This window comes from Arachis ipaensis, chromosome B02, assembly GCF_000816755.2.
Source record: "Arachis ipaensis cultivar K30076 chromosome B02, Araip1.1, whole genome shotgun sequence".
Classification (NCBI taxonomy): Eukaryota; Viridiplantae; Streptophyta; class Magnoliopsida; order Fabales; family Fabaceae; genus Arachis; species Arachis ipaensis.
This window is the reverse complement of record NC_029786.2, coordinates 63,759,234-63,782,717: the sequence shown is the minus strand read 5'-3', so window position 1 is coordinate 63,782,717 and position 23,484 is coordinate 63,759,234. Positions and strand designations below refer to the sequence as shown.

Genomic DNA, 23,484 nt, shown 5'->3' with positions numbered 1-23,484 from the left:
AGTTTTAAATTTTGAAATAAAAAATCTGAATTTTAGAAATATATTTCGAAAATTTGTTTTTAAAAAGAGAGAAAAGATATTTTTTATTTTTAAGAGGAAAGAGAAAAACAATAAGATAGCACAAGATTTAAAATTTTTTAGATCTAATGCTCCCTATTTTCGAAAATTTTGGAGGGAAAACACCAAGGAACACCAAACTTAAAAATTTTAAGATCAAGTCACAAGGAAAACTCAAGAACACGAAGAAAGAACACCAAACTTAAAATTTTTAGAAAACCAAACCAAAATTTTCGAAAATTTTAAGGAAAATCAACAAGAAAACACCAAACTTAAAGTTTGGCACAGGATCTAATAAAGAAATTATTTTTGAAAACTATTTTTAAAAAGAAAATAAAGATTCTAAAATTTTAACACGACAATAATAAGAGACTCTAAACAAAAAAAGAAATTTTTCCTAATCTAAGCAACAAAATAATCCGTCAGTTGTTCAAACACGAACAATCCCCGGCAACGGCGCCAAAAACTTGGTGCACGAATTATGAATCACACTTTTCACAACTCGTACCACTGACCAGCAAGTGCACTGGGTCGTCCAAGTAATACCTAACGTGAGTAAGGGTCGAATCCCACGGAGATTGTTGGTTTGAAGCAATCTATGGTTATCTTATAAATCTTAGTCAGGAAGTCAATTATGTTTATCAGTTGAATTGCAAATAAACAATAGAGCATGGATTAAAGGTTACTTGTTATGTAGTAATGGAGAGTATGTTGGAGTTTTGGAGATGCTTTGTCTTCTGAATCTCTGCTTTCCTCTATCTTCTTGTTCACGCACGCACGTCCTCCTATGGCAAGCTGTGTGTTGGTGGATCACCGTTGTCAATGGCTACCTTCCATCCATCCAGTGAAAACTACGCTCACGCGCTCTGTCACAGCACGGCTAATCACCGGTTGGTTCTCGATCTGGTTGGAATAGGATTTACTATCCTTTTGCGTCTGTCACTAACGCCCAGCCTTCAGGAGTTTGAAGCTCGTCACAGTCATTCAATCCTTGAATCCTACTCGGAATACCACAGACAAGGTTTAGACTTTCCGGATTCTCATGAATGCCGCCATCAGTTCTAGCTTATACCACGGAGATTCTGATTAAGGAATCTAAGAGATATTCATTCAATCATATGTAGAACGGAGGTGGTTGTCAGGCACACGTTCATAATTTGAGGAAGGTGATGAGTGTCACAGATCATCACCTCCATCACAGTTAAGCACGAATGAACATCTTAGATAGGAACAAGCGTGTTTGAATGGAAAACAGAAATACTTGCATTAATTCATTGAGACACAGCAGAGCTCCTCACCCCCCAACAATGGGGTTTAGAGACTCATGCCGTCAGAGAATACAAAGTTTAGATCTAAAAATGTCATGAGATCCAAAATAAGTCTCTAAAAGTTGTTTAAATACTAAACTAGTAGCCTAGGTTTACAAAAAATAAGTGGACTATGATGGATGATGCAGAGATCCACTTCTGGGGCCCACTTGGTGTGTGCTGGGGCTGAGATTTAAGTAAATCACGTGCAGAGGCTATTTGTGGAGTTGAACGCCAGTTTTTGTACCAGTTTGGGCGTTCAACTCCAGCTTTTGATCCTTTTCTGGCGCTGGACGCCAGAATTGGGCAGAGAACTGGCGTTGAACGCCAGTTTACGTCATCTATCCTTGTGCAAAGTATGAACTATTATATATTTTTGGGAAGCCCTGGATGTCTACTTTCCAACGCAATTGGAAGCATGCCATTTCGAGTTCTGTAGCTCCAGAAAATCCACTTTGAGTGCAGGGAGGTCAGAATCCAACAGCATCAGCAGTCCTTCTTCAGCCTGAATCAGATTTTTGCTCAGCTCCTTCAATTTCAGCCAGAAAAATACCTGAAATTATAGAAAAATACACAACTCATAGTAAAGTCCAGAAATATAAATTTTTCCTAAAAACTAATGAAAATAGACTAAAAATTAACTAGAACATACCCAAAACTATATGAAATTAACCCCAAAAAGTGTATAAAATATCTGCTCATCACTCGGCCTGAACCTTTGCCATTGTAAGTATAGAACCTGTTGTAAAAAGGTGCAACAAACAAACACTTGTCAGACACACAAATACTTGTTACATCTATATTAAGCTCTTAACAAAGAATTAACAATATCTTCGCTGAACGAAAATGTGCTTACCAAGAACAGGTACAAGCATCTTCCTATGGAGCTGGACTTTGGAGACCTTGTCCGATAACTACATATGACTTCCATCAACCACTCGTGAATTAAAAAACTCCAATTATAACTTTTGCACCTCTTAACATGTAGCAAAGCTCCCAACGAATCAGTACTTAGCTAGTTCTTGCTTGTGAGAAAGGCTCCAAAGGCATGCAACAAATAAGCACACCTCTACCAATCGTCCATACCTACTTCCTATATGATCCGGCCTAGACCAGGAATATTAAGATGCTTAAACTCCTGCAACTCAGCCTTCTCTGGCAAGTTCAAGATTTTAAATTTTGGAACAGTTAGACCTGTGGGTCCACAAGAAAGATGTGATGCTCTTAAACATTTCATAGCTATCCTAATAGATGACTCCTAAAAAGAAAATTTATTCAGCAAAAGCAAATACTTACCCTCATGTTGAAGGCCACATCATTAACTCTCAATGGAATTGAATGACTTAGCTTCAATTCACATTCTTTGGAAGCTAAGAGCCTCCACAATGTGGAGCAATAACTGCAGATACATTCTCTTGACATCTAGAGAAAGTAAGACACCAAATTCCATTTCTTTCATAGCCTCCCTCTGCTCAGGACTCAGATTATTGTTCACCAACATCATCCGAAGTGGAGAACACTTAGTCGTCCACGTGCACTAAGAATAAAAGAAATTTATCAACACAAAATCATACAAAAAATATGGATGCAATGTTTTGCAAATGAGACTTTTACTTACCTTTGCATGCTTACTTTTTGTGGCTTCCTCTAAAGGTCCTGAATTATGAGATAAACTAGAACTACTTTGCCTATCTGCATTCACACAATAGGCGAAAAATGAATTGTTTTGCAAAATTTTTTACTAAAACCAATCCAAAATTTGAAGCAATGGCCCTGCCTAGTAAACACTTCACCTAAATATTATATAGTTAGCTTATTTCATTACTAATATACAACAACGCTGAAATTGACAACCTAAGCAACACATGTACCAACATTTATCTCTCAACACAGAAAACTAGGAAAAGTTCTAGAAATTAAAGCATAACTTCAATATTAATTGAAATTGGGATTTAACTATAGCTCACTATTTATCAACCATTAGTATCACTACTTCACTCAGAACTACTAAAACACAAGTAGAATTTTCAAAGAAACTAACACAACATACATGGATACAAACTTACTAAATCCTACATAAATTTAAATGTATATGCCAAAAATTAAAACTTTAACAAAGGAACACTGCACTAACCACCAACAATCTTCCAATAGCAGCGCTTGCACGGCCCATGTAGATGACAAACCCAAACTTCATAGCCCATGTAATCCCTCAATGAACTTTCCTCGCAGGCTGTGGACAGCGTCACAGCAAGTCCCGTGGATACTTCACCAGCGACACCAAAGTAATGCGACAACGAGAAAGTCAAACCAAACTCCGGTAACTGTCTATGAGACTCAGATTAAGCAAAGGGGATTAGTTTTCATGATTTGAAAGGGATTAACTTTGCTAGTTAAAAGTAAGAACTTTTGAATTTGCAATAGAAGAATGACGTGACAATTGAGTGAAAAAAATAACAGAGACAAAACATGTTAGTTTCAATCTAAGGGCATAGGCATGAGTTACTTCAATTCCCACTTCAAAAGGCAAATCAAACATTGTATATTAGCATATGTATTCGTATTATAGTTGGCAGTTGGCAAAAGTAGTATTTTGTTGGTGAAACATCATTTCTCTAAAATAATACCCAAATAATGATATCCCACCAAATTGGAATCCCAATACAAACCACTCCGATGAGACTAGACATTGAGTAATAATATAAAGTTTGAGACTTTGAATAAAATATTGTTTTAGCCTTTCATGTTTTGGCTAAATTTTATTTTCGTGCTTAACGTTTTTAGCGTTTTATTTTTATCTCAAACATTTTATTACATCATATTTTAGTCATTGGGTCAATTAAATTTTTCTTCTAAAAATACATTTTCCTCCATTATATTTTTTTTAGATTGAGATTAAATTCTTAATTGTAATTATCATAGTAGCTATTATAGTGATTTGAAAACGAAAGTGACAGAATAATAAGAGAAAATATTAATTTAGAAAAAAAAACATACTTTTAGAAGAAAATCATAATTTTAACTAGAAGATTAAAATAGAACGCAATAAAACATGTGGAATGAAAATATAACATCTCAAATGTTAGAGATAAAATTAAGACTTAACTCAAATGTTAGAGACAAAAATAGTACTTTTTATAAAACTTTGTCCTTCATCCAACCTTAGTGTCTTGATAGCCTAGCCAGTAAGACATTAAGTTTGACCTGCTCCTCACAACTCGATGGCTATGCCGAAGGGCTGTGGGATTTCGGTGTTTTATTTTGCAAAATAAGAAACTAGCAAGGACAAATGTTGATAAGTGTAGAAGATTCAAGCACCATTAATTAACTCGAGTTGATCTAGTAGTTAGTTTACTAATACGCTTAAGTAGGTGTTGTAATGTAACATCCTACCATACTTAATCTTATGATTAAGTCATAAGACTGAGATAGTAAGGTATTACGACCCCTAAAAATAGAAACATATATAATAATAGGAAAAGAGATACTTAACTAGGAGCCTTGAAAAACAGGTAAAACAAAATCGCAAAATAAAAAAAGCGCAACGCCCAAGAAACAGAATTACTTGCGTGCTAAGAAACCTAAAGATTATAGATATAAATAAGCAAAAGAATGAAAAGAGAGCCAAAAATACAGTGAAACTAGCTCCTGACTCAGCCTGCGAAGCCAAGGCTGGCCGGAGAATATTTACATATATATACCAGCGTCCCAAAATACCCAAAATACAGAGATAAAGTCCTAACTCTCCTGTAACATCTATGAGGAACAAAATAACAAGTTTCTTGGAGAGCAAGCTAAGTAACTAAGTACATATATATACATAAACTGATAAACCAAAACATCCCAGGGACGACTCCGCTTCAGGAATCCAGACGCCTAGCGAGGAGCCTCTCGACCTGCATCTGAAAACAGCAACACAGTATGGAATGAGAACCGGAGGTTCTCAGCATGGTAAAAGTGCCACGTGTATAATAAATAAGGTCCTGAGAAGGCCATAGGCAATTCTAGAACTCCGTTATTCAATTATCCAACTTAACTACTAAACAGAAGCCATAAACAGGGGTAGGTATTCTAAATCTGCTAAACTTAATACCTAACTTACTCAATTTCAAACCTAACATGACACCAAACCATATCACCTTTTCCTCCATCCTTCCATCATCCATAATGCAACAGAAACAAGCAACCAAACAAGTTTACGCACAAGTAAGGAGCAGATAGTGCAAGTAGAAAGTATAACAGGTAGCAGGTGGTATGTATCAATTAGGCAAACCCAGGAAATGCATAGCAATCAAAACAAACAAATGCATATGATGCATGCCTGTCCTATAGCTGATGGAGCCCATTTATCAGTTATCCAGCCAACCCGACAAGTCCGAAAAACTTAGACTGTCTCCCGTCGCGCATCCCCAAGAGTCTATGCATAGAGTTCATATTTATTCATCATATAATCACTCAATGGGTTATCCATACCCGGAAATTTATATGTGCCCGGTCACTCTTACGACGTAGGGTCAACAGAGTATCGAGATTCAACCTGGAACACGTGGTGGCGAGCCACAGTTCTGTTACCCAGGGAAACTCGTATCTCAGATATCATTCATAAGCCATTCCATATTTATAATCAATATATCATCATTTGTCAAGCCTTGGCATTAAACTTCTTTAATATTCTTATCTTCTTCATATAAGCCATCATTTACCTGTTACTTCACCCTCAAGTTATATTATTTTCCTAGCTTTTTTTATCCACTGGACCTAGAACCATACTTTAAGCCTTAAAGGGGAGGAAATGGAGGTTTAGAAGTGGAAAAGTTGGTTTAAAACAGTCAAAATCGGTTTTTGCAACAAGCAGCAGCCACGCGTACGCGTGAGTCATGCATACGCGTGAATATGCACACACGCATATGCATGCTTCTCGCGCATGCATCACCAAAATTCCACGCCAAGCGTATGCGTGAGCCACGCGTACGCGTGGATGGGCGTTTTTTCAAAAATGGGCAGAATGCCTAGAAAGCTTGCTGCAACCAGTTTTAGCCATCCTGAACACAGAGTAATACACCAAACTTTCAACGTCCATAACTTTCTCTACAAAGTTCCATTTTTCACAAAATTGATATCAATCAAAAGCTCATAAAACCATCTTTTATTTGCAACAAATCACAACTCAATCCAAAATTTGAGGAGAAAATTATGGACCTTCAAAGTTCACCCAAAATCACTTTTTACCAAAACACTTCCAAACCTCATTTTCACCACATTCATAAATCTTTACCTATAAAACCTGCCTATAGCTAACTTATCCAATCCCAACTCATCAACAACCACTTCTAACTACCTTTAACCAATCCAATGAGTCATAACCACAGCTTTGCATTAGCATATATCATATATACATATATGAGCAACCCTTCACATATACCATTCTATTAATGCAATCATCAACCCTTCACACACATTATTCCATTAACACATTTATCAACCCTTCATATATTAATCTATCAACTCATATAACAACTCTTTATTAACAAACACCAACCATAATCCATCAATACATATACCAACATCAACATAACCCATCATAAGCAAATCCAAGAGCATACAATTAATAACTTCAACACCTCATAATTCCAATACATATTCACCAACAATTGATTCTAAAAATATTACAAGACTAATCATTAAATGCAATTAACCGATTCAACTTATCCTATGGTTCCTCTAACCTAAGTTTTCACAACACTGTAAATATTAAATATGCGAAACTTAAACCATACCTTGGCCGATCACTTTGTTTCACCCAAGGCAGCCTCACAACGCAAAACACAGCCCCTCCAAGCTCAAATAAAACAACCACAAACCAAGTCTTGTTCACCACTAAGCCTCCAAGTACTCTCAATTCAATTCAAATGCATATATACTCACTTAATCTACACCTAATTCAAATACATGTTCCAAATTCAGTATTTCCCAATATAATTGCAAGATTGAGCTAGGGTTTGGGTGCCCTTACCATACCCATATGCTCAATAGCTCGAGCCCATTAAGCCCCAGAACCTAACTTGAACCTAAAACACAAAATTGGACAAGATTTCACTATAGGATTTCAATTTCACCAAAGAAAGGGGAAAAGAGATTCTGAATCAAAAATGAGACTTACCAGTAAAATTGATCCAATAGAAAGGTAGAACTAGACGCGCTGAGCGCGTGGCCACAAACGGTGCGGCGATCGGAGCCCGGACGGAGGAATTATGGTTGATCAAAGGTGGTGACGGTTTGAGAGCTCCTCTCCCCTTCCCCCAAATCTTTTGGCTTCGTCGGGTATGAATGAAGAAGAAGAAGATGCTGCTTCCTTTTAATTATGGGTCTGGTTGGACCCACAGACCCGGTTTGGGCCTCGGTTCAACCGGTCCGGCCCTTCCGGTCCGATTTTGGGCCAAATTTTTGAAATTGGTATCAAAATTCTCGTTTTGATGAGCTCTACCCTATTTTGATATTATTTTTGCATTTTTAGCTTTCCTAATTAAAATTCAATTTATTAACTAATTATTTACCAATTTTAGCGGGGATTACATCCTACCCACCTAATTAGGAATTTTGCCCTCAAAATTCAGAGTGAATTACCTGAAAAGAGGAGTGGGTAGTCCTTCTGCATCTCTGACTCAAGCTCCCAGGTATGTTCTTCAATACCAGCCCGACTCCAAGCTACTTTCACCAAAGAAACCTCCTTTCTGCGTAGACACTTGATGCTGGTATCATTAATCCTAACCGAAGTTACTGGAAGCGTCAGATCTTCTCTTACTTGAACTGATTCCGGCTCTAGGACATGACTAGGATCAAAGTGTATTTACGAAGCTGTGATATGTGAAATATGTCATGCAAGTTCGATAGATGTAGTGGTAAAGCGATCCTATACACCACTGGTTCCATTTCCTTCAGGATTTCCAACAGCCCAATGTAACAGGGGTTTTACTTTCTAGTTTTTGATTGCTCATTCGACTCCAGCTCGTTGAAGTAATCTTCAGAGATAGGTACCCCCTTCCTTCCAATTTGAGAAGTCTTCTTCTTAAATCTGCCTAATTCTTTTGTCGGCTTACTTGGTGAAAATCCTAACTCAAATTTGCGTAACTTTTCCGCCATTGTCTCGGCTGTCAAATTTAGGAACTAAGACGTTTGATATTCCAATTTTTGATTAGTACATGGGTGTTTAGCGTATTGTGGAGTTTCTCCGTCCTTCTGATGTATAGTCTCATTGATATCTTCAATAAGCAATTTGCTCTGATGGGCAAAACGGACTTGATCACTTGATCCACGATTCCTTCTCATGCGTTGAACATGTAATCACATAGATTGTCACTTTGTTCTTCACTTCTGGCGGCTCAAAATATCTCCTTGGAATCATGATACATCTTAGAAACCTCAAGGTAACTTCAAAAATCCTCTCTTGTAAGCTTCAGACAACAGTTTCTCATTCTAACTTCTGATCTCGACACATAACCCGCTCCTAGTGTCTTCTTAATTCAACCGGATTTGGTTCTCCTAGTGGCTCTGATGCACCACTATTCGTGGTATATTTTATGCTTAATTAAGTGGATTTTATCCATTAAACTCACACTTATGCATATAAATTGCATGATTTACATTTTCCGTCCTAATTCTGTGCTTGGATTGAAAACATACTTCTTTGGCCTTAAATTTGATATGATTAATCCTCTCTTATTACCATTCGATGCCTTGATATGTGTGTTAAGTATTTTCAGGATTTATAGAGTAGGAATGGCTTAGAGGATGGAAAGGAAGCATGCAAAAGTGGAAGGAATACAAGAAATTGAAGGAATTGCTAAGCTGTCTAGCCTGACCTCTTCGTACTAAATTGATCATAACTTGAGCTACAAAGATCCAAATGAGGCGGTTTTAGTTGCGTTAGAAAGCTAACATCCGGGGCTTCGAAATGATATGTAATTTGTCATAGTTGCCATCCAGTTAAGCGACGCGCACGTGTGCATCACGCGTACGCGTGACCTTGCGAAAGTTCAATCGACGCATACGCGTGGATGATGCGTACGCGTGACAGAGCCACGTGCTGGATGATGAGAGGATAATTTATACCCTTTTTGGCATTATTTTTAGGTAGTTTTTAGTATGTTTTAGTTACTTTTTATTATATTTTTATTAGTTTTTATGCAAAAATCAAATTTTTGGACTTTACTATGAGTTTGTGTGTTTTTCTATAATTTCAGGTATTTTCTGGCTGAAATTGAGGGACCTGAGCAAAAATCTGATTCAGAGGCTGAGAAAGAACTGCAAATGTTGTTGGATTCTGACCCTTCTGCACTCGAAGTGGATTTTTTGGAGCTACAGAAGCCCAATTGGCAGGCTCTCAATTGCGTTGGAAAGTAGACATCTTGGGCTTTCCAGCAATATATAATTGTCCATATTTTTTTCGAGATTTAATGGCCCAAACTGGCGTTTAAATGCCAGCCAGAGACCCCTTTTCTGGCGTAAAACGCCAGAACTGGCACCAGAACTGGAGTTAAACGCCCAAACTGGCACCCAAGATGGCGTTTAACTCCAAGAATGGCCTATGCACGTGAAAGCTTCAAAGCTCATCCCCAAACACTCACCAAGTGGGCCCCGGAAGTGGATTTCTGTACTATCTGCACTTAGTTACTCATTTTCTGTAAACCTAAGTTACTAGTTTAGTATAAAAACTAATTTTAGAGATTCATTTTGAAACTCATGACATTTTACATCTCATATTGTATTTTCTACAGCATGAGCCTCTAAACCACATAGGTAGGGGTGAGGAGCTCTGCTGTGTCTCAATGGATTAATGCAGTTACTATTGTTTTCTATTCAATCACACTTGATTCTGTTCTAAGATACTCACTCATACTTCAATATAGAGAATATGATGATCCGTGACACTCATCATCATTCTCAAACTTATGAACGCGTGCTTGACGACCACTCCTGTTCTACCTGAGCTTAACGTAGTCATTGGGCGACAGCTTGAGTGCGTATCTCTTGGGTCTCTAATCCACGGACCGAGTCCGTGGGATTAGAACCTTCGTGGTACAGGCTAGAACCAATTGGCAGCATTCCTGAGATCTGTAAAGTCTAAATCTTGTCTGTGGTATTCTGAGTAGGATCTGGAACTGGATGACTGTGATGAGCTTCAAACTCACGAATGTTGGGCACAGTGACAGTGTGCAAAAGGACAGAGAGATCCTATTCTGACACAAGTGAGAACCAACAGATGATTAGCCGTGCGGTAGCTGTACCTAGTATTTTTCATCCGAGACGAGAGATCGAATAGTTGATTAGCCGTACAGAAACCGTGCCTGGTATTTTTCATCCGAGAGGATGGATGGTAGCCATTGACAATGGTGATCCACCAACATACAGCTTGCCATTGAAGGAAGCCATGCGTGTTTGGAGAAGAAGACAGTAGAAAAGCAGAGATTCAGATGACAGAGCATCTCTGGAACCTCAACCTGTTCCTCATTACTGAATCACGAGTACCATTTATTTTATGTTATTTACTATTCATAAACAAAACCATTTTTATCATTAATCTTCTGACTAAGATTTACAAGATAACCATACTTGCTTCAAGCCGACAATCTCGGTGGGATCGACCCTTACTCATGTAAGGTATTACTTGGATGACCCAGTGCACTTGCTGGTTAGTTGTGCGGAGTTGTGAAAAGTGTAATCACAATTTCGTGCACCACTGGACGTATTAGAAATCATTAGGGGCAATTTCTGGGCTGCTTTTGGCCCAGTTTTCAGCCCAAAAAACACAGATTAGAGGCTGCAGAGTGGGGGAATCATACACACAACTTTTCATTCACATAATTTTAGGTTTTAGATGTAGTTTTCTAGAGAGAGAGGCTCTCTGCTCTCTCTAGGTTTTAGGATTTTTAGGTTTATTTCTTCTCAATTTCAGGTTCAATGTTCCTTTAATTTAGTTTCTCTTCTACTTGTATTTGTTCTAGTACTTTAGTTTATCTATTTCTCTTGTTGGTTTATTTATTTCCCCAATTTGGTTTATGAACCCTTCATGTTAGATTTGATTTTATATTTAATGCAATTTGAGGTATTTCATGTTTATTGCTTCTTGCTTTAATTGTTATCATTGATGCTTGCAATTGTTGGTTTTAGATTTTACATTCCCTATTACTTTTCTATGTCTTTATGTTGTGCCTTCCAAGTGTTTGATAAAATGTTTGGTTGGATTTTAGATTAGATTTTTATATTCTTGGCTTTGGTAGAGTAATTAGAGACTCTTGAGTTATCAAACTCCTTTGTCGATTGATGATTGAAAGTTGCTGGTTGATTTGGATCCCTCTAAAGCTAGTCTTTTCTTAGGAGTTGACTAGGACTTGAGGAATCAAATTGATTTGTCCACTTGACTTTCCTTCATAGATAGAGGTTAACTAAGTGGGAAAGATGAACAATTCTCATCACAATTGATAAGGATAACTAGGATAGGACGTCTAGTTCTCATACCTTGCCAAGAGCTTTTCTAGTTATCGATTTAATTCTTGCAATTTACTTTTCTTGTTCCTTATTCAAAACCCCAAAAAGATACTTTTCCATAGCCAATAATAACTACACCTCCCTGCAATTCCTTGAGAGATGACCCGAGGTGTAAATACTTCGGTTTATTTTTATTGAGTTTGCTTAAGTGACAAACAAAGTTTTTGTATGAAACGATTCTTTGTTGGTTTAGAAACTATACTAGCAACGAGATTTCATTTGTGAAATTCTTGACCGACGAAAATCCGTTCATCAAGCCCCTTATCACCGTTATTGCACTCCTTAAGTCTTTGACTCTACGATCTCTATTTCAGCATTAGGCATATAAATCTTTTCTTAGTTACCTTTCGTTTACCAGACTTCGACATCCTTGGTAGGTCTTTATCGTCTCCTTATGCTTCTTGCATTTAGTCTTTGCTATGTTTTAAAACCGCAATAGATTTAGTTTGACTCCTTTAGCTATACCCTTGATATCCAATTTAAAGTTCCAACTTACCTAGCCTTCCTTCCTCCGAAATTTATATCCAAGCATTTTCCCAGAAACTTCTTACTCAGGGCATCCGTTACAACTTCACGATGTTCTATTTACACGTATCTTAAACCCCTTTAGTAATGTATTGCACTAATTATGAGTTGTTAAATAAGTTCGACTATTTTGATTACTGGTTTAGGGTTAATCCTTCTCTTGGAGTTCGAAAGCTCTCTTCATATTCGGGTATCCATGTAACTGGTGTATTTCTAGTGCGTTAAACTAATCATAGGCTTTGTGGTCGGCAAGAATTTAAAGCTCCAAAACTCTTTTTGACGGCGCATGCTTACATGCTTCATTTTTCGTGTCCAAAAGTCTTTCTCTTAAGGAATCTACATCTCAACAGTTGCAGCTATAATTTATACGTGATACTAATATAGGCTCGAGTTAATTTTCAAAGGGACATTAAGCTCGAAAAATGAATGAGCAATACAAATGGTGTTTATAATAAGTCAGAAAGAAAATCTTGTACACAGTTAATCAGGATTATACCGAAATGATGAAATGCACAAGGAAAGGAACCTAGGTGCATCTCAAGAAAAGAGTTCAAATTAGAGACCTTTGGTAGAAAGAACAGAACGTACAGAGTCAAAGAAGTCTCAGTTGATTCTGAAGAACATGGTTTGCGAATAAGGGCAACTCTAGTCATAGCGAGCATACAAGATTCAAGGATTACGCGCTTATACCAAGACAAGCTCAGACTCATCCTGGAAGAAACAAGAGAGATGACCCGAGGTGTAAATACTTCGGTTTATTTTTATTGAGTTTGCTTAAGTGACAAACAAAGTTTTTGTATGAAACGATTCTTTGTTGGTTTAGAAACTATACTAGCAACGAGATTTCATTTGTGAAATTCTTGACCGACGAAAATCCGTTCATCAAGCCCCTTATCACCGTTATTGCACTCCTTAAGTCTTTGACTCTACGATCTCTATTTCAGCATTAGGCATATAAATCTTTTCTTAGTTACCTTTCGTTTACCAGACTTCGACATCCTTGGTAGGTCTTTATCGTCTCCTTATGCTTCTTGCATTTAGTCTTTGCTATGTTTTAAAACCGCAATAGATTTAGTTTGACTCCTTTAGCTATACCCTTGATATCCAATTTAAAGTTCCAACTTACCTAGCCTTCCTTCCTCCGAAATTTATATCCAAGCATTTTCCCAGAAACTTCTTACTCAGGGCATCCGTTACAACTTCACGATGTTCTATTTACACGTATCTTAAACCCCTTTAGTAATGTATTGCACTAATTATGAGTTGTTAAATAAGTTCGACTATTTTGATTACTGGTTTAGGGTTAATCCTTCTCTTGGAGTTCGAAAGCTCTCTTCATATTCGGGTATCCATGTAACTGGTGTATTTCTAGTGCGTTAAACTAATCATAGGCTTTGTGGTCGGCAAGAATTTAAAGCTCCAAAACTCTTTTTGACGGCGCATGCTTACATGCTTCATTTTTCGTGTCCAAAAGTCTTTCTCTTAAGGAATCTACATCTCAACAGTTGCAGCTATAATTTATACGTGATACTAATATAGGCTCGAGTTAATTTTCAAAGGGACATTAAGCTCGAAAAATGAATGAGCAATACAAATGGTGTTTATAATAAGTCAGAAAGAAAATCTTGTACACAGTTAATCAGGATTATACCGAAATGATGAAATGCACAAGGAAAGGAACCTAGGTGCATCTCAAGAAAAGAGTTCAAATTAGAGACCTTTGGTAGAAAGAACAGAACGTACAGAGTCAAAGAAGTCTCAGTTGATTCTGAAGAACATGGTTTGCGAATAAGGGCAACTCTAGTCATAGCGAGCATACAAGATTCAAGGATTACGCGTTTATACCTGGACAAGCTCAGACTCATCCTGAAAGAAACAAAATTCATGCGCATAAGAAGTAAAGTTAGAGAGGTAGTCAATCCATTTAGGAAGAGCTCCGGATAGAATGTCAATGTAGGTTTCAAAAGAAGGATTAGATTGAGTCGCAAAGGTTTGTTAGCACACTCTCTCTGCATAAGGCTTCCTGCCGTTCTCTTCCTTCTTCTCCGGAATAACCAGCGCTTCCCACAAAGAAATAGTTGGTTAGATGATTCCCTCTTCTAGTACTCCCTTCCACACAATCCTAAATTCTACCGATTATAATAATGTCTTTGCTTGTGGTGCGATTGAAGTTAATCTGGCTTCTGGTACTAAGCATATCGCAAACTCGCTTTCTCTCTGAAATGGAAGTTCTGACACACCTTCAAGAATTGTCTTAGAAACTCTCTCGTATAGGGTTTTGGTTTCATCTTCATTTACCTCTTAATAATTAACAGCTAAAGGTTGAATTCGCTCTATTCCTCTTCCTCAAAGTTTCACCGTCACTGGATTCCGAACAATAACTCCGCGTAGCCCTCAACACTCCTGATTCCTTAGATATGGTCCAACCTGCTTCCACTACTTCACTTAATCCTTAACCTTCCAAAGCCTAACCACTCCTCTAAGTTGGCTAAGTATCACTCCGTCCCAACAACCAATAGTTTTCGACTAATCATCGACTTGGACCTCATGATTACTGAAACTCGTCATGCATCACGAAGGTATATTACATATCAATGATAAGCAAGGAAGTTAAAAATTCAACTATTGGTTCATAATTACCTCGGGTCTGGAAATCAGATTCGGTTGCTTCCCGGCTTTCTCTGTACGAACAATTCCAAGACATATGTCCTGGTCTCCCGCACTTGTAACATACACCTAATCCGGCTCTGCATGGTCTGTTTGGATGGTACTTCTTACATCTTGAGCACTTTAAATCATCTGGTTGAGCACTAGTTTACCCTTCTGAGTTTGAATCCGGACGGCTGTCGTTCCTTTGGTCATTGTTCCAGCACTGGAGATGTGAAGTGGCAAAATGATTCTTTTTGAAATTTTAGCTCCTAGGTGTAACATGTCCCTTTTTCTTTGTGAAGGGTTCCCGATGATTACTCCTTGCTACCTCATTCCTCCTTGAGCTTTCTCCTGTTGCCTGATCCGAGTTAACTTGTTCTGGATAACCCACTGGTACCCCAGTATTCGGAACATCATGTCCACCTTCATATTCATTACCACCACCGTTGCCAGTTCCAGCTTGTGGTTCCATCCCCTCCATCACTCGGATGGTTGCAGCAGCAACAGCACCAATAGAAGTAACAACACTCGTCATTGCGATCACGATATCGGTCAAACTATCTACCGGTATGGTCACCTCATTAGCTCCCCGTCCTCGACCTCGATTACGCTCACGACCGCGCCCACGAGACGCCATTTGGTTCATGTTCACACCAAACAAGTGATATCAAGGTGATCAGTCTCAATATCTCAAGTTCAGTATTTCAAAGTCCCAAATGCATGCTCATGAGCATTCATGCCACATATATCAGTTAGATACCCTAAATAGCATGTATAGACATCCAGAGTATGCCCAGAGGCATAATCAGTCCGTCCCTCAGGCTCTATAGGAACGAACTGCTCTGATACTGTTCATACCCTGGGTCGAGCTATCCGACCCGGGATGTTTAGCAACAAGGCGACCGACCTCTTCAGGTCAGACTACCCGACCTCTTCTCAAAGAGCTCGGCCAAATTGCCAGGAAAGCCCAATAAAGGGCCCAGATAGAGGAACACGATCCAAATCTAAAGGCAGCCCAAGCCTATAGAGATAAGGGCGGTTCCCTTAAAGATAAGATGATCTCACTCAAAGATAAAGATAAGATAAGATAACTAACTTATCTTATCTAAAAAGGTCACTCCACACCATTATAAATACACTGGAGCACCCAGGTATAACTCATACTCTGATTCTACTAAAAAACCTGTTAATACCCTTGCTAACTTAAGCATCAGAGTCCCTTGCAGGTACCCCCACCCTCTGGTGACGAAGGATCAGCAGTGCAGCCAGTCCCACAAGTCGAACACGACAGCTCCGGCCGCCACCCACCAGTCGGACACGTTATCTCCGACCAGTACAGAAGATCTCGTCCGAGATCAACCTACAGTTTCAGGTAACCCTCGGAACAGTGGCGCTATTACCGGGAAATCTGGAAGTCATCCCACCACCATGGCGGACGACCATGACAACGACCACGATTCGGATCTAGAGGATAGAACGCCGCACAAGAACGTGGACACTACACCAAAAGATACTCCTCAACCTAACAAAGACAACGATTCACCAAATATGGGAGCTGTGGAGGCACTTCAGGATCGCTTGAAGCTACTCGAAAAAGAGGTGGAGCATCAATGGGAGGCTGAGAGAGACCTACGAAGGGAAGTTAGGCGACGCCGTAAATTAGAGGACAAGCTCCTAAAACTCGAAGCCGATCTCAAAACCAAGACTACTCGATCAAGTCACGAAGATGACTCCCGTAAAGACCAAGATCCGTTCACCAAAGAGATCATGAAGACCAAAATCCCAAAAGACTTCAAACTTCTCGACATGACTCTGTATGATGGGACTACAGATCCCGGCCATCATCTCAGTAATTTCAGAAGTAGAATGTACCTCACCGATGCATCAGACGCAGTTTGCTGCAAAGCCTTTCCGACTACTTTAACAAAGACTGCAATTAGATGGTTCGACAACTTACCTCCAAGGTCCGTGAAGAGCGGAAGTTTGACGGTTTAGAATTCATAATAAATTCTCGTTGCAAGTATAGTTTCTAAACGGAACAATCATCCTTTCTTACAAACGTTTTGGTTGTCACAAGTAACAAACCCCTAAATAAATTGATAACCGAAGTATTTAAACCTCGGGTCGCACTACAAGAAAAAAGGCCTATGGCCACGCTTTTTTCTTGCCACGCTTCAAAAGCGTGGCCAAAAGTGGTCAATGGCCACGCTTTTATGAGGGTGGCGATAGATTAGAGATTTGGCCACTTTTTTTATTTTCCACGCTTCAAAAGCGTGGCGAAAAGTATCAACGGCCACGCTTTTGTAAGGGTGGCAATTGATTAGAGAAACGGCCACTCTTTATTTTTGCCACGCTTCAAAAGCGTGGCCATAGAGAGAAACAAGGACGTTTTGAAAGCGTGGCGACATGGTTTCATTACGGCCACGCTTACAAAGCGTGGCCATATCCTAGTACTCTTTTGGCACACTTTAAAAGCGTGGCCAAAAGGTTCTTTTCTGCCACGCTTCAAAAGCGTGGCCGTAGAGCAAAACAGTGACTATAACCCCCTCCTAATCTAACCTAACCACCGCCACTCATCTAACCTAACCACCCCCACTCCCTAACCCAAACTCAGTTCCATCCTTCAGAAAAAAAAAAGAGAAAGACAGAAAGAAAGAAAGAAACGAAGGCAAGAAAAAAGGAAACGGGGAAGGGGAAAATCAGGGAGGAAGAGATCGCCGGAGAGGAGCCGTCTCCGCGCTGCTCAGGATCGTGTCCCACTCGCTACCGCACCGCGCTCAGTGTCGTCCTTGCCATCGCAGCCGTGTCGTCATCACGCACAAGAGGAGGAGAAGGGGAGCGATGGGGAGAAAAGGAAGGGATGACACCGTGACTGGGCTTACCACCGTTGCGTCGCAGAAGCTTCCAGTCCCGTTGCCGCCATTCACGCTGTCACCTCCAGCCCTCGCCGTTGCCATTCATGAAGAGTGGAAGAGAGAGAGAGAGAGAGCTCGAGAGCAGAGGAGAGAAAGGGGAGACCCGTGCTCAGCCACCGCCGCGACTCTGCCGCTGAGAAGCTCCGCTGCCGCCACTGAGATTCACCATCGGTAAGGGTTTTTGAGTTTGGTTTACCTTCATTTAAGATTCCAAAAACCTTATTGTCCCTGCGTGTTGGTTTTAGTCACCATCGAAGAAGCTTCAGCCGCCACCGTCGATTGTCACTGGGGAACAACCGCCGTGCCTCTGGTCGCCGGAATCACGGACTGGAGAGAAGGGGGCTGCCTCTCCTATTGCTGCTATTTCGTTCTTTTATCGTAAGCGGTCTTTGTTTCCAATTCCATTGAATTCATTTCTGTTTTCGATTCCATTGAGTTTAAATTCTCTATTTTGCTGTAACCATGGTCACTGTTGCTGGAATTACTGATGTCGCTCTCGGTGCTGATTGGATTAACCACCATAGCTATTCTGCATCACCTTCACTTTCCATTATTTCGGTGCTGATGTGAGTTTTTATGAATTTATTTTATACTTTTCCATCATCGAAGAGGTAGATATCCCAATTTTATCTTCTGTGATTAAATGAATGTTAATTTGTTTTGTAATGCAGCACTACTTTGAAATGCAAGATGGGGTTATTCACGTATATCCAAATAAAGACTGTAAGTAATTAGTAATACACCAAGTTTCTTGTAGTGTCTGATTTGAACTACAGAATATAGGGAGCAGTTTCATTTAACAAGTTTCAGTTTTTTGTTCATTGCATCTGACATATTTTTAAGTGTCCCTGTCCTGTTTCACTGACTATTGTTTTCTCTTAGATCTATACTGCAGCTGTATCAGCAAAAAACTGGAAATGGTATATCCGTATTTATTGTTTTCTATCCCCATCTGGTTTTTTGGTGTTGGGCAAGAGGGATTGCAGATTTTAGTCTCCAGTTACTGCTTTCTCATTAACTGATATTTTTACAGATGTACCTATAAAAACTTAACGATGAAAATTAATAAGTAGCACTTTTCTCAATCAAAGAAAGGAAAGGGGCTGGGGGTGGGTTCAGTTATAAAACCCTGTTTGTCTAATTGTTTTTCTTAGGATTTTGGCAGAGGATCTCAGCTGACTCCTGTTTTACATCTTGGAGCTGGAGCATGTGCTGGAATAATTGCCATGTTCGCAACTTATCCAATGGATATGGTTCGAGGCAGGATAACTGTACAGGTATATCTTTACCTTCATTTTTTTGTTTACCAATTGCTTAGTTTGCAAATCACATAGAGAGAAGATATAACATTGGTTTTCTTCGTGTTGTTTGTGCTCTACTGCTCTTAATATTTATAGTATGCTTTTTGTTATATTTGCAGACAGAGAAGTCCCCTTACCAGTACAGAGGGATGTTCCATGCTTTGACAACTATGCTTAGGGAAGAAGGCCCACGTGCTTTATATAAGGGTTGGCTTCCTTCAGTCATTGGAGTTGTGAATAATCTTTTCATTTTTACTTCTTTACAAAGTTGATGATTATAGTCATGATCATAATGGCAAATATGACAAATCTTAATATTGTGCTTGGGCAATTCATGCAACTGATATAATTAACTCCCTAAAGTTCTCCACCCCCTCCTCTCCTGCTGTAGTGGCAGTAGTACTGTTATTAGAATTAATACTTTCTTATTTTTAATTGTTTTTCCTATTTTCCAGGTTCCATTGTAGGTCTAAACTTTACTGTTTATGAGTCTTTGAAAGATTGGTTAGTTAAATCCAATCTATTTGGTCTAGTGCAAGATTCTGAGTTGAGTGTGATAACTCGCCTGGCATGTGGTGCTGCACCTGGAACTATTGGGCAAACTGTTGCTTATCCCCTTTGAAGCACCTTTAGATTGAAGGTGTGAGTATCATTTTAGAGAAGCCAATCCATGCATGTTGTTAGAATTTTAATTATTATTTTTTTAGGTGTTACATATCATAGCCCATATTGTTAACGTGGTTTCTCAGCCTGGGAAATCGTGGAATAATTATTGATTACTAGACCATATAATATTACTCTACTTAACAACATTATTTCTTTTAATGTGATCATAAATGTTCCGAGGAAATGGAGTGTTTATGCAGATGTCTTGATTAATTTCCAACACCTAGACTACATGTGTCAGCTTTCTGTTTCACTTGGGTTTTAGGTTTTTTCAGCACTTAGATTTGTTTTACAAACCAACTGCTGCTTTCATCTGCAATATCAAATTCCCTCTTCAGGTGGCTAGCTTTCCATTTGATGATCATAATTGCCCACCACTTCAACTGGTTATCTCTTTCTGTCATAGTGCATACTCGTGGTTGAAGTTAGATATTGAGAATGTTGTGGTTGTCCACTGTAAGGCTGGAACGAACAAGGTTGATGATTTCTAGTCTTCTATTATTCTTGAAGGTGAGTAGTATCTAAACATTTTCTTCTAAATTTAATGAACCTGCTTTACATTTACTCCATCTTTCTTTTTATGTTGCTCAGTTTTATTTATATTTGGTAAGTTAAATGTGCTGCAGTTCTTTCCAATTGCTGAGGAGTCAATGGATTACTATAATCAGAAATGATATGTTGATGGAAAAGGACTTGTTCTGCCCAGTCAGATTGTAAGTTCGGCTTTGCTATGTCCTAATTCAGCCAAAAATTAGGGATTCTGGAGTATTACACTCTTGCTTCTTATGTCTTACTTTATCTTTTGTAACTTAAATATGTTTTTTGTTCCCTTGTTGATTTTGCTATTTCAGGGAAGCTGTGAAACATTTTGGTCCTGGTCCTAGTGTTCCTCACAGCCATACCAAGCCTTATGTACGATCTAAGGGAAGGAAGTTTGAGAAGGCTAGAGAAAGAAAGAACAACAAAGGACTTAGTGTTTAAGTTGTATTGTTTCTGTATTTTTCTACCATTTTTAGTTTTGGAATTTGAACTCGAAATTTATTTTGTATTTAAATATTAGTTTATTAATGTATAAAATAATTAAAGCAAAAATTATGTCACTAATAAAAATTGTCTTGCAATAAAAATTGCATACTATATTTATAGGTTTGGTAATAAAAAAGGATTGAAAATTTATATTGTGTAGTAATTAAGATCAAGTAAGAAAAAGAAATTTTTTTTTTAATTTAACAAGCCTTTCGCCACGCTTTTAAAGCGTGGCCGTATATCTCCCTATCGCCACGCTTCAAAAGCGTGGCCGTATCTCTCCTTATCGCCACGCTTTTGAAGCGTGGCCATATCTCTACCTATCGCCACGCTTTAAAAGCGTGGCTGTATTTCCCACCTACAGCCACGCTTTTACAAGTGGCCGTTTGTAAAAAAGCGTGGCAAACAAAAAGCGTGGCAATAGGCTGCAAAAAGCGTGGAGATAGAGCAACCACCACCCATTGATAGGTCACCCTTTCAAAAGCGTGGCGGTAGCTCAAAAAGCGTGGCAATAGACGTGTTTTCTTGTAGTGTCGTCTTCTCAAGGAATTGCAGGGAGGTTTTCTTATTATTGGTTATGAGTTTTGTAAATTGGGGGTTTTGAAAGTAAGGAACAAGTAATTTAAATGACAAGTAAAATAAATATATAACTATAAAATAAACTCTTGGCAAGGTATGAAAATTCGGAAGTCCTATCCTAGTTATTCTTATGAGAATTGAAGTTAATCCCACTTAGTTAACCTTTACTAAAGCAAGGAAAAGTCAAGTAAACTAATTAGTTAGATCCTCAAGTCCTAGCCAACTCCTAAGGAAAGACTAGAGTTAGTGGGATTCCAGTCAATTAGAAAACATAACAATCAATCACGATAAATTTGATAACTCAAGAGCCTCCAGTTAATCAATTAAAGCTAAGAATATAAAAAAAAGGCTAAATAAGAATTAAAAATCTGAAATACCTCAAATTATTAATTAAGAAAATCCTAACATGAAGGGTTCATAAGCCAATTGGGCAACATAAGTCAAATACAAATAAAAGCATTAGAGTATATAGAAGTAAAAGGGAAACATAAATTAAAGGAACATTGAACCTGAGAAGGAGTTGAAATAATAAGTTGAAATAATAAAGTTGAAATCCTAATTCCTTTAAGAGGAATCCTAATCCTAAATCTTAAGAGAGAGGATAGAACCTCTCTCTCTAAAAACTACATCTAAAACTAAAAATTATGTATTATGAAGGCATGATTATGAATGGATGCATTCTCCCACTTATTAGCCTCTAATCTGAGTTTTCTGGGCCGAAAACTTGGTCAAAAACAGCCCAGAAATCGCTGGAGAAGAAATCTGTCACGCTGATTTTCGTCACTGCAATGCATCCGCGTGGAGCCCGCGTTCGCGTCACCTAGCGTCAGGGCAACTATAGCATATTATGTATCAAATCGAAGCCCCGGACGTTATCTTTCCAACGCAACTGAAACCGCATCGTTTGGACCTTTGTAGTTCAAGTTATGACTGTTTTAGTGCGAAGAGGTCAGGTTAGACAGCTTTGCAGTTCCTTCAACTTCTTGTATTCCTTCCACTTTTGCATGCTTCCTTTCCATCCTCTAAGCCATTCCTACCCTGTAATCTCTGAAAACACTTAACACACATATCAAGGCATCGAATGGTATAAAGGAAGAATTAATATTAATGAAATTAAGGTCAAAGGAGCATGTTTTCAATCATAGCACAAAATCAGGAAGGAAAATATAAAACATGCGAATTGTATGAATAAGTGTGTAAAGAATTGATAAAAACCACTCAATTGAGCACAAGATAAACCATAAAATAGTGGTTTATCAACCTCCCCACACTTAAACATTAGCATGTCCTCATGCTAAGCTCAAGAGAAGCTATAAGAGAGTGAGAGGAATGGTAGAATGTATGAAATGCAACCTATGAATGCAACTAAATGCATAATGCTTTTTCCTACTTGGTTAAAAGTAAATAAGCTCCTCAAGACAAATATAAATCAGATTTCACTAATTCAAATTATACAATAAAAGACAAGTAAACTTGTAAGAAGATAGCTCATGAAAGTAGGGAACATAGAATCAAGCATTGAACCCTCACTGGTAGTGTATATCACTCTAGTCTCTCAAGTGTATTGGGTAATTCACTCTACTCTTCTCTAATCATGCTTTCTAAACTTTGTTCTTCATCTAACCAATCAACAAATATTTAGTATACCAATGCAAACATCATGAGATCTTTTCAGGGTTGTAATGGGGCTAAGGTAAGGGTGAGGATATATGTATGGCCAAGTGAGCTATAATATGAATCTTTAATTAACCTAAGCTCTCACCTATACACACATTCTATATTTTAAATTCATGCCTAGCTACCCAAAATTCCTATTTTTGCATATCATACTCATGTATCAACTTTTCTTTAATTTTATCACATATGCATTAATTTTTCATTAACTTAACATTGGGGTAATTTTGTCCCTTTATT

General features: G+C 38.5%; 2 protein-coding genes and 2 long non-coding RNA genes across 4 annotated transcripts; 2 read left to right on the top strand and 2 right to left on the bottom strand.

Annotated features, from left to right (window-relative positions):
• Nucleotides 2,013-4,095, bottom strand: LOC110267733. The gene is made up of 5 exons (XR_002355629.1): nucleotides 3,499-4,095; nucleotides 2,983-3,056; nucleotides 2,661-2,901; nucleotides 2,221-2,519; nucleotides 2,013-2,103 (listed from the first exon to the last, which is right to left on the bottom strand). It is a non-coding gene; the product is annotated as an uncharacterized LOC110267733 (long non-coding RNA).
• LOC110267731 lies at nucleotides 4,996-7,408 on the bottom strand. Its single transcript, XR_002355625.1, has 2 exons — nucleotides 7,378-7,408; nucleotides 4,996-5,266 (listed from the first exon to the last, which is right to left on the bottom strand). It is a non-coding gene; the product is annotated as an uncharacterized LOC110267731 (long non-coding RNA).
• On the top strand, nucleotides 17,837-19,177 carry LOC110269235. Its single transcript, XM_021116933.1, has 6 exons — nucleotides 17,837-18,169; nucleotides 18,244-18,376; nucleotides 18,509-18,564; nucleotides 18,670-18,721; nucleotides 18,881-18,918; nucleotides 19,153-19,177. The coding sequence occupies exons 1-6, from the start codon at nucleotides 17,925-17,927 to the stop codon at nucleotides 19,175-19,177; spliced, it is 549 nt and encodes a 182-aa protein (XP_020972592.1). The 5' UTR covers nucleotides 17,837-17,924.
• LOC107628361 (mitochondrial adenine nucleotide transporter ADNT1-like) lies at nucleotides 18,970-20,144 on the top strand. Its single transcript, XM_016331067.2, has 3 exons — nucleotides 18,970-19,275; nucleotides 19,419-19,534; nucleotides 19,756-20,144. The coding sequence occupies exons 1-3, from the start codon at nucleotides 19,225-19,227 to the stop codon at nucleotides 19,919-19,921; spliced, it is 333 nt and encodes a 110-aa protein (XP_016186553.1). The 5' UTR covers nucleotides 18,970-19,224; the 3' UTR covers nucleotides 19,922-20,144.

What these genes read in the sequence shown, in the direction of transcription:
- LOC110269235 (XM_021116933.1), top strand. Translation starts at nt 17,925, where the DNA reads ATGGGGAGAAAAGGAAGGGATGACACCGTGACTGGGCTTACCACCGTT. An exon ending in GCCACTGAGATTCACCATCG is followed by an intron (nt 18,170 to 18,243) that starts GTAAGGGTTTTT and finishes TGTTGGTTTTAG; the next exon opens with TCACCATCGAAGAAGCTTCA. An exon ending in TCCATTATTTCGGTGCTGAT is followed by an intron (nt 18,565 to 18,669) that starts GTGAGTTTTTAT and finishes TTTGTAATGCAG; the next exon opens with CACTACTTTGAAATGCAAGA.
- LOC107628361 (XM_016331067.2), top strand. Translation starts at nt 19,225, where the DNA reads ATGTTCGCAACTTATCCAATGGATATGGTTCGAGGCAGGATAACTGTA. An exon ending in GAGGCAGGATAACTGTACAG is followed by an intron (nt 19,276 to 19,418) that starts GTATATCTTTAC and finishes TTATATTTGCAG; the next exon opens with ACAGAGAAGTCCCCTTACCA. An exon ending in CCTTCAGTCATTGGAGTTGT is followed by an intron (nt 19,535 to 19,755) that starts GAATAATCTTTT and finishes CTATTTTCCAGG; the next exon opens with TTCCATTGTAGGTCTAAACT.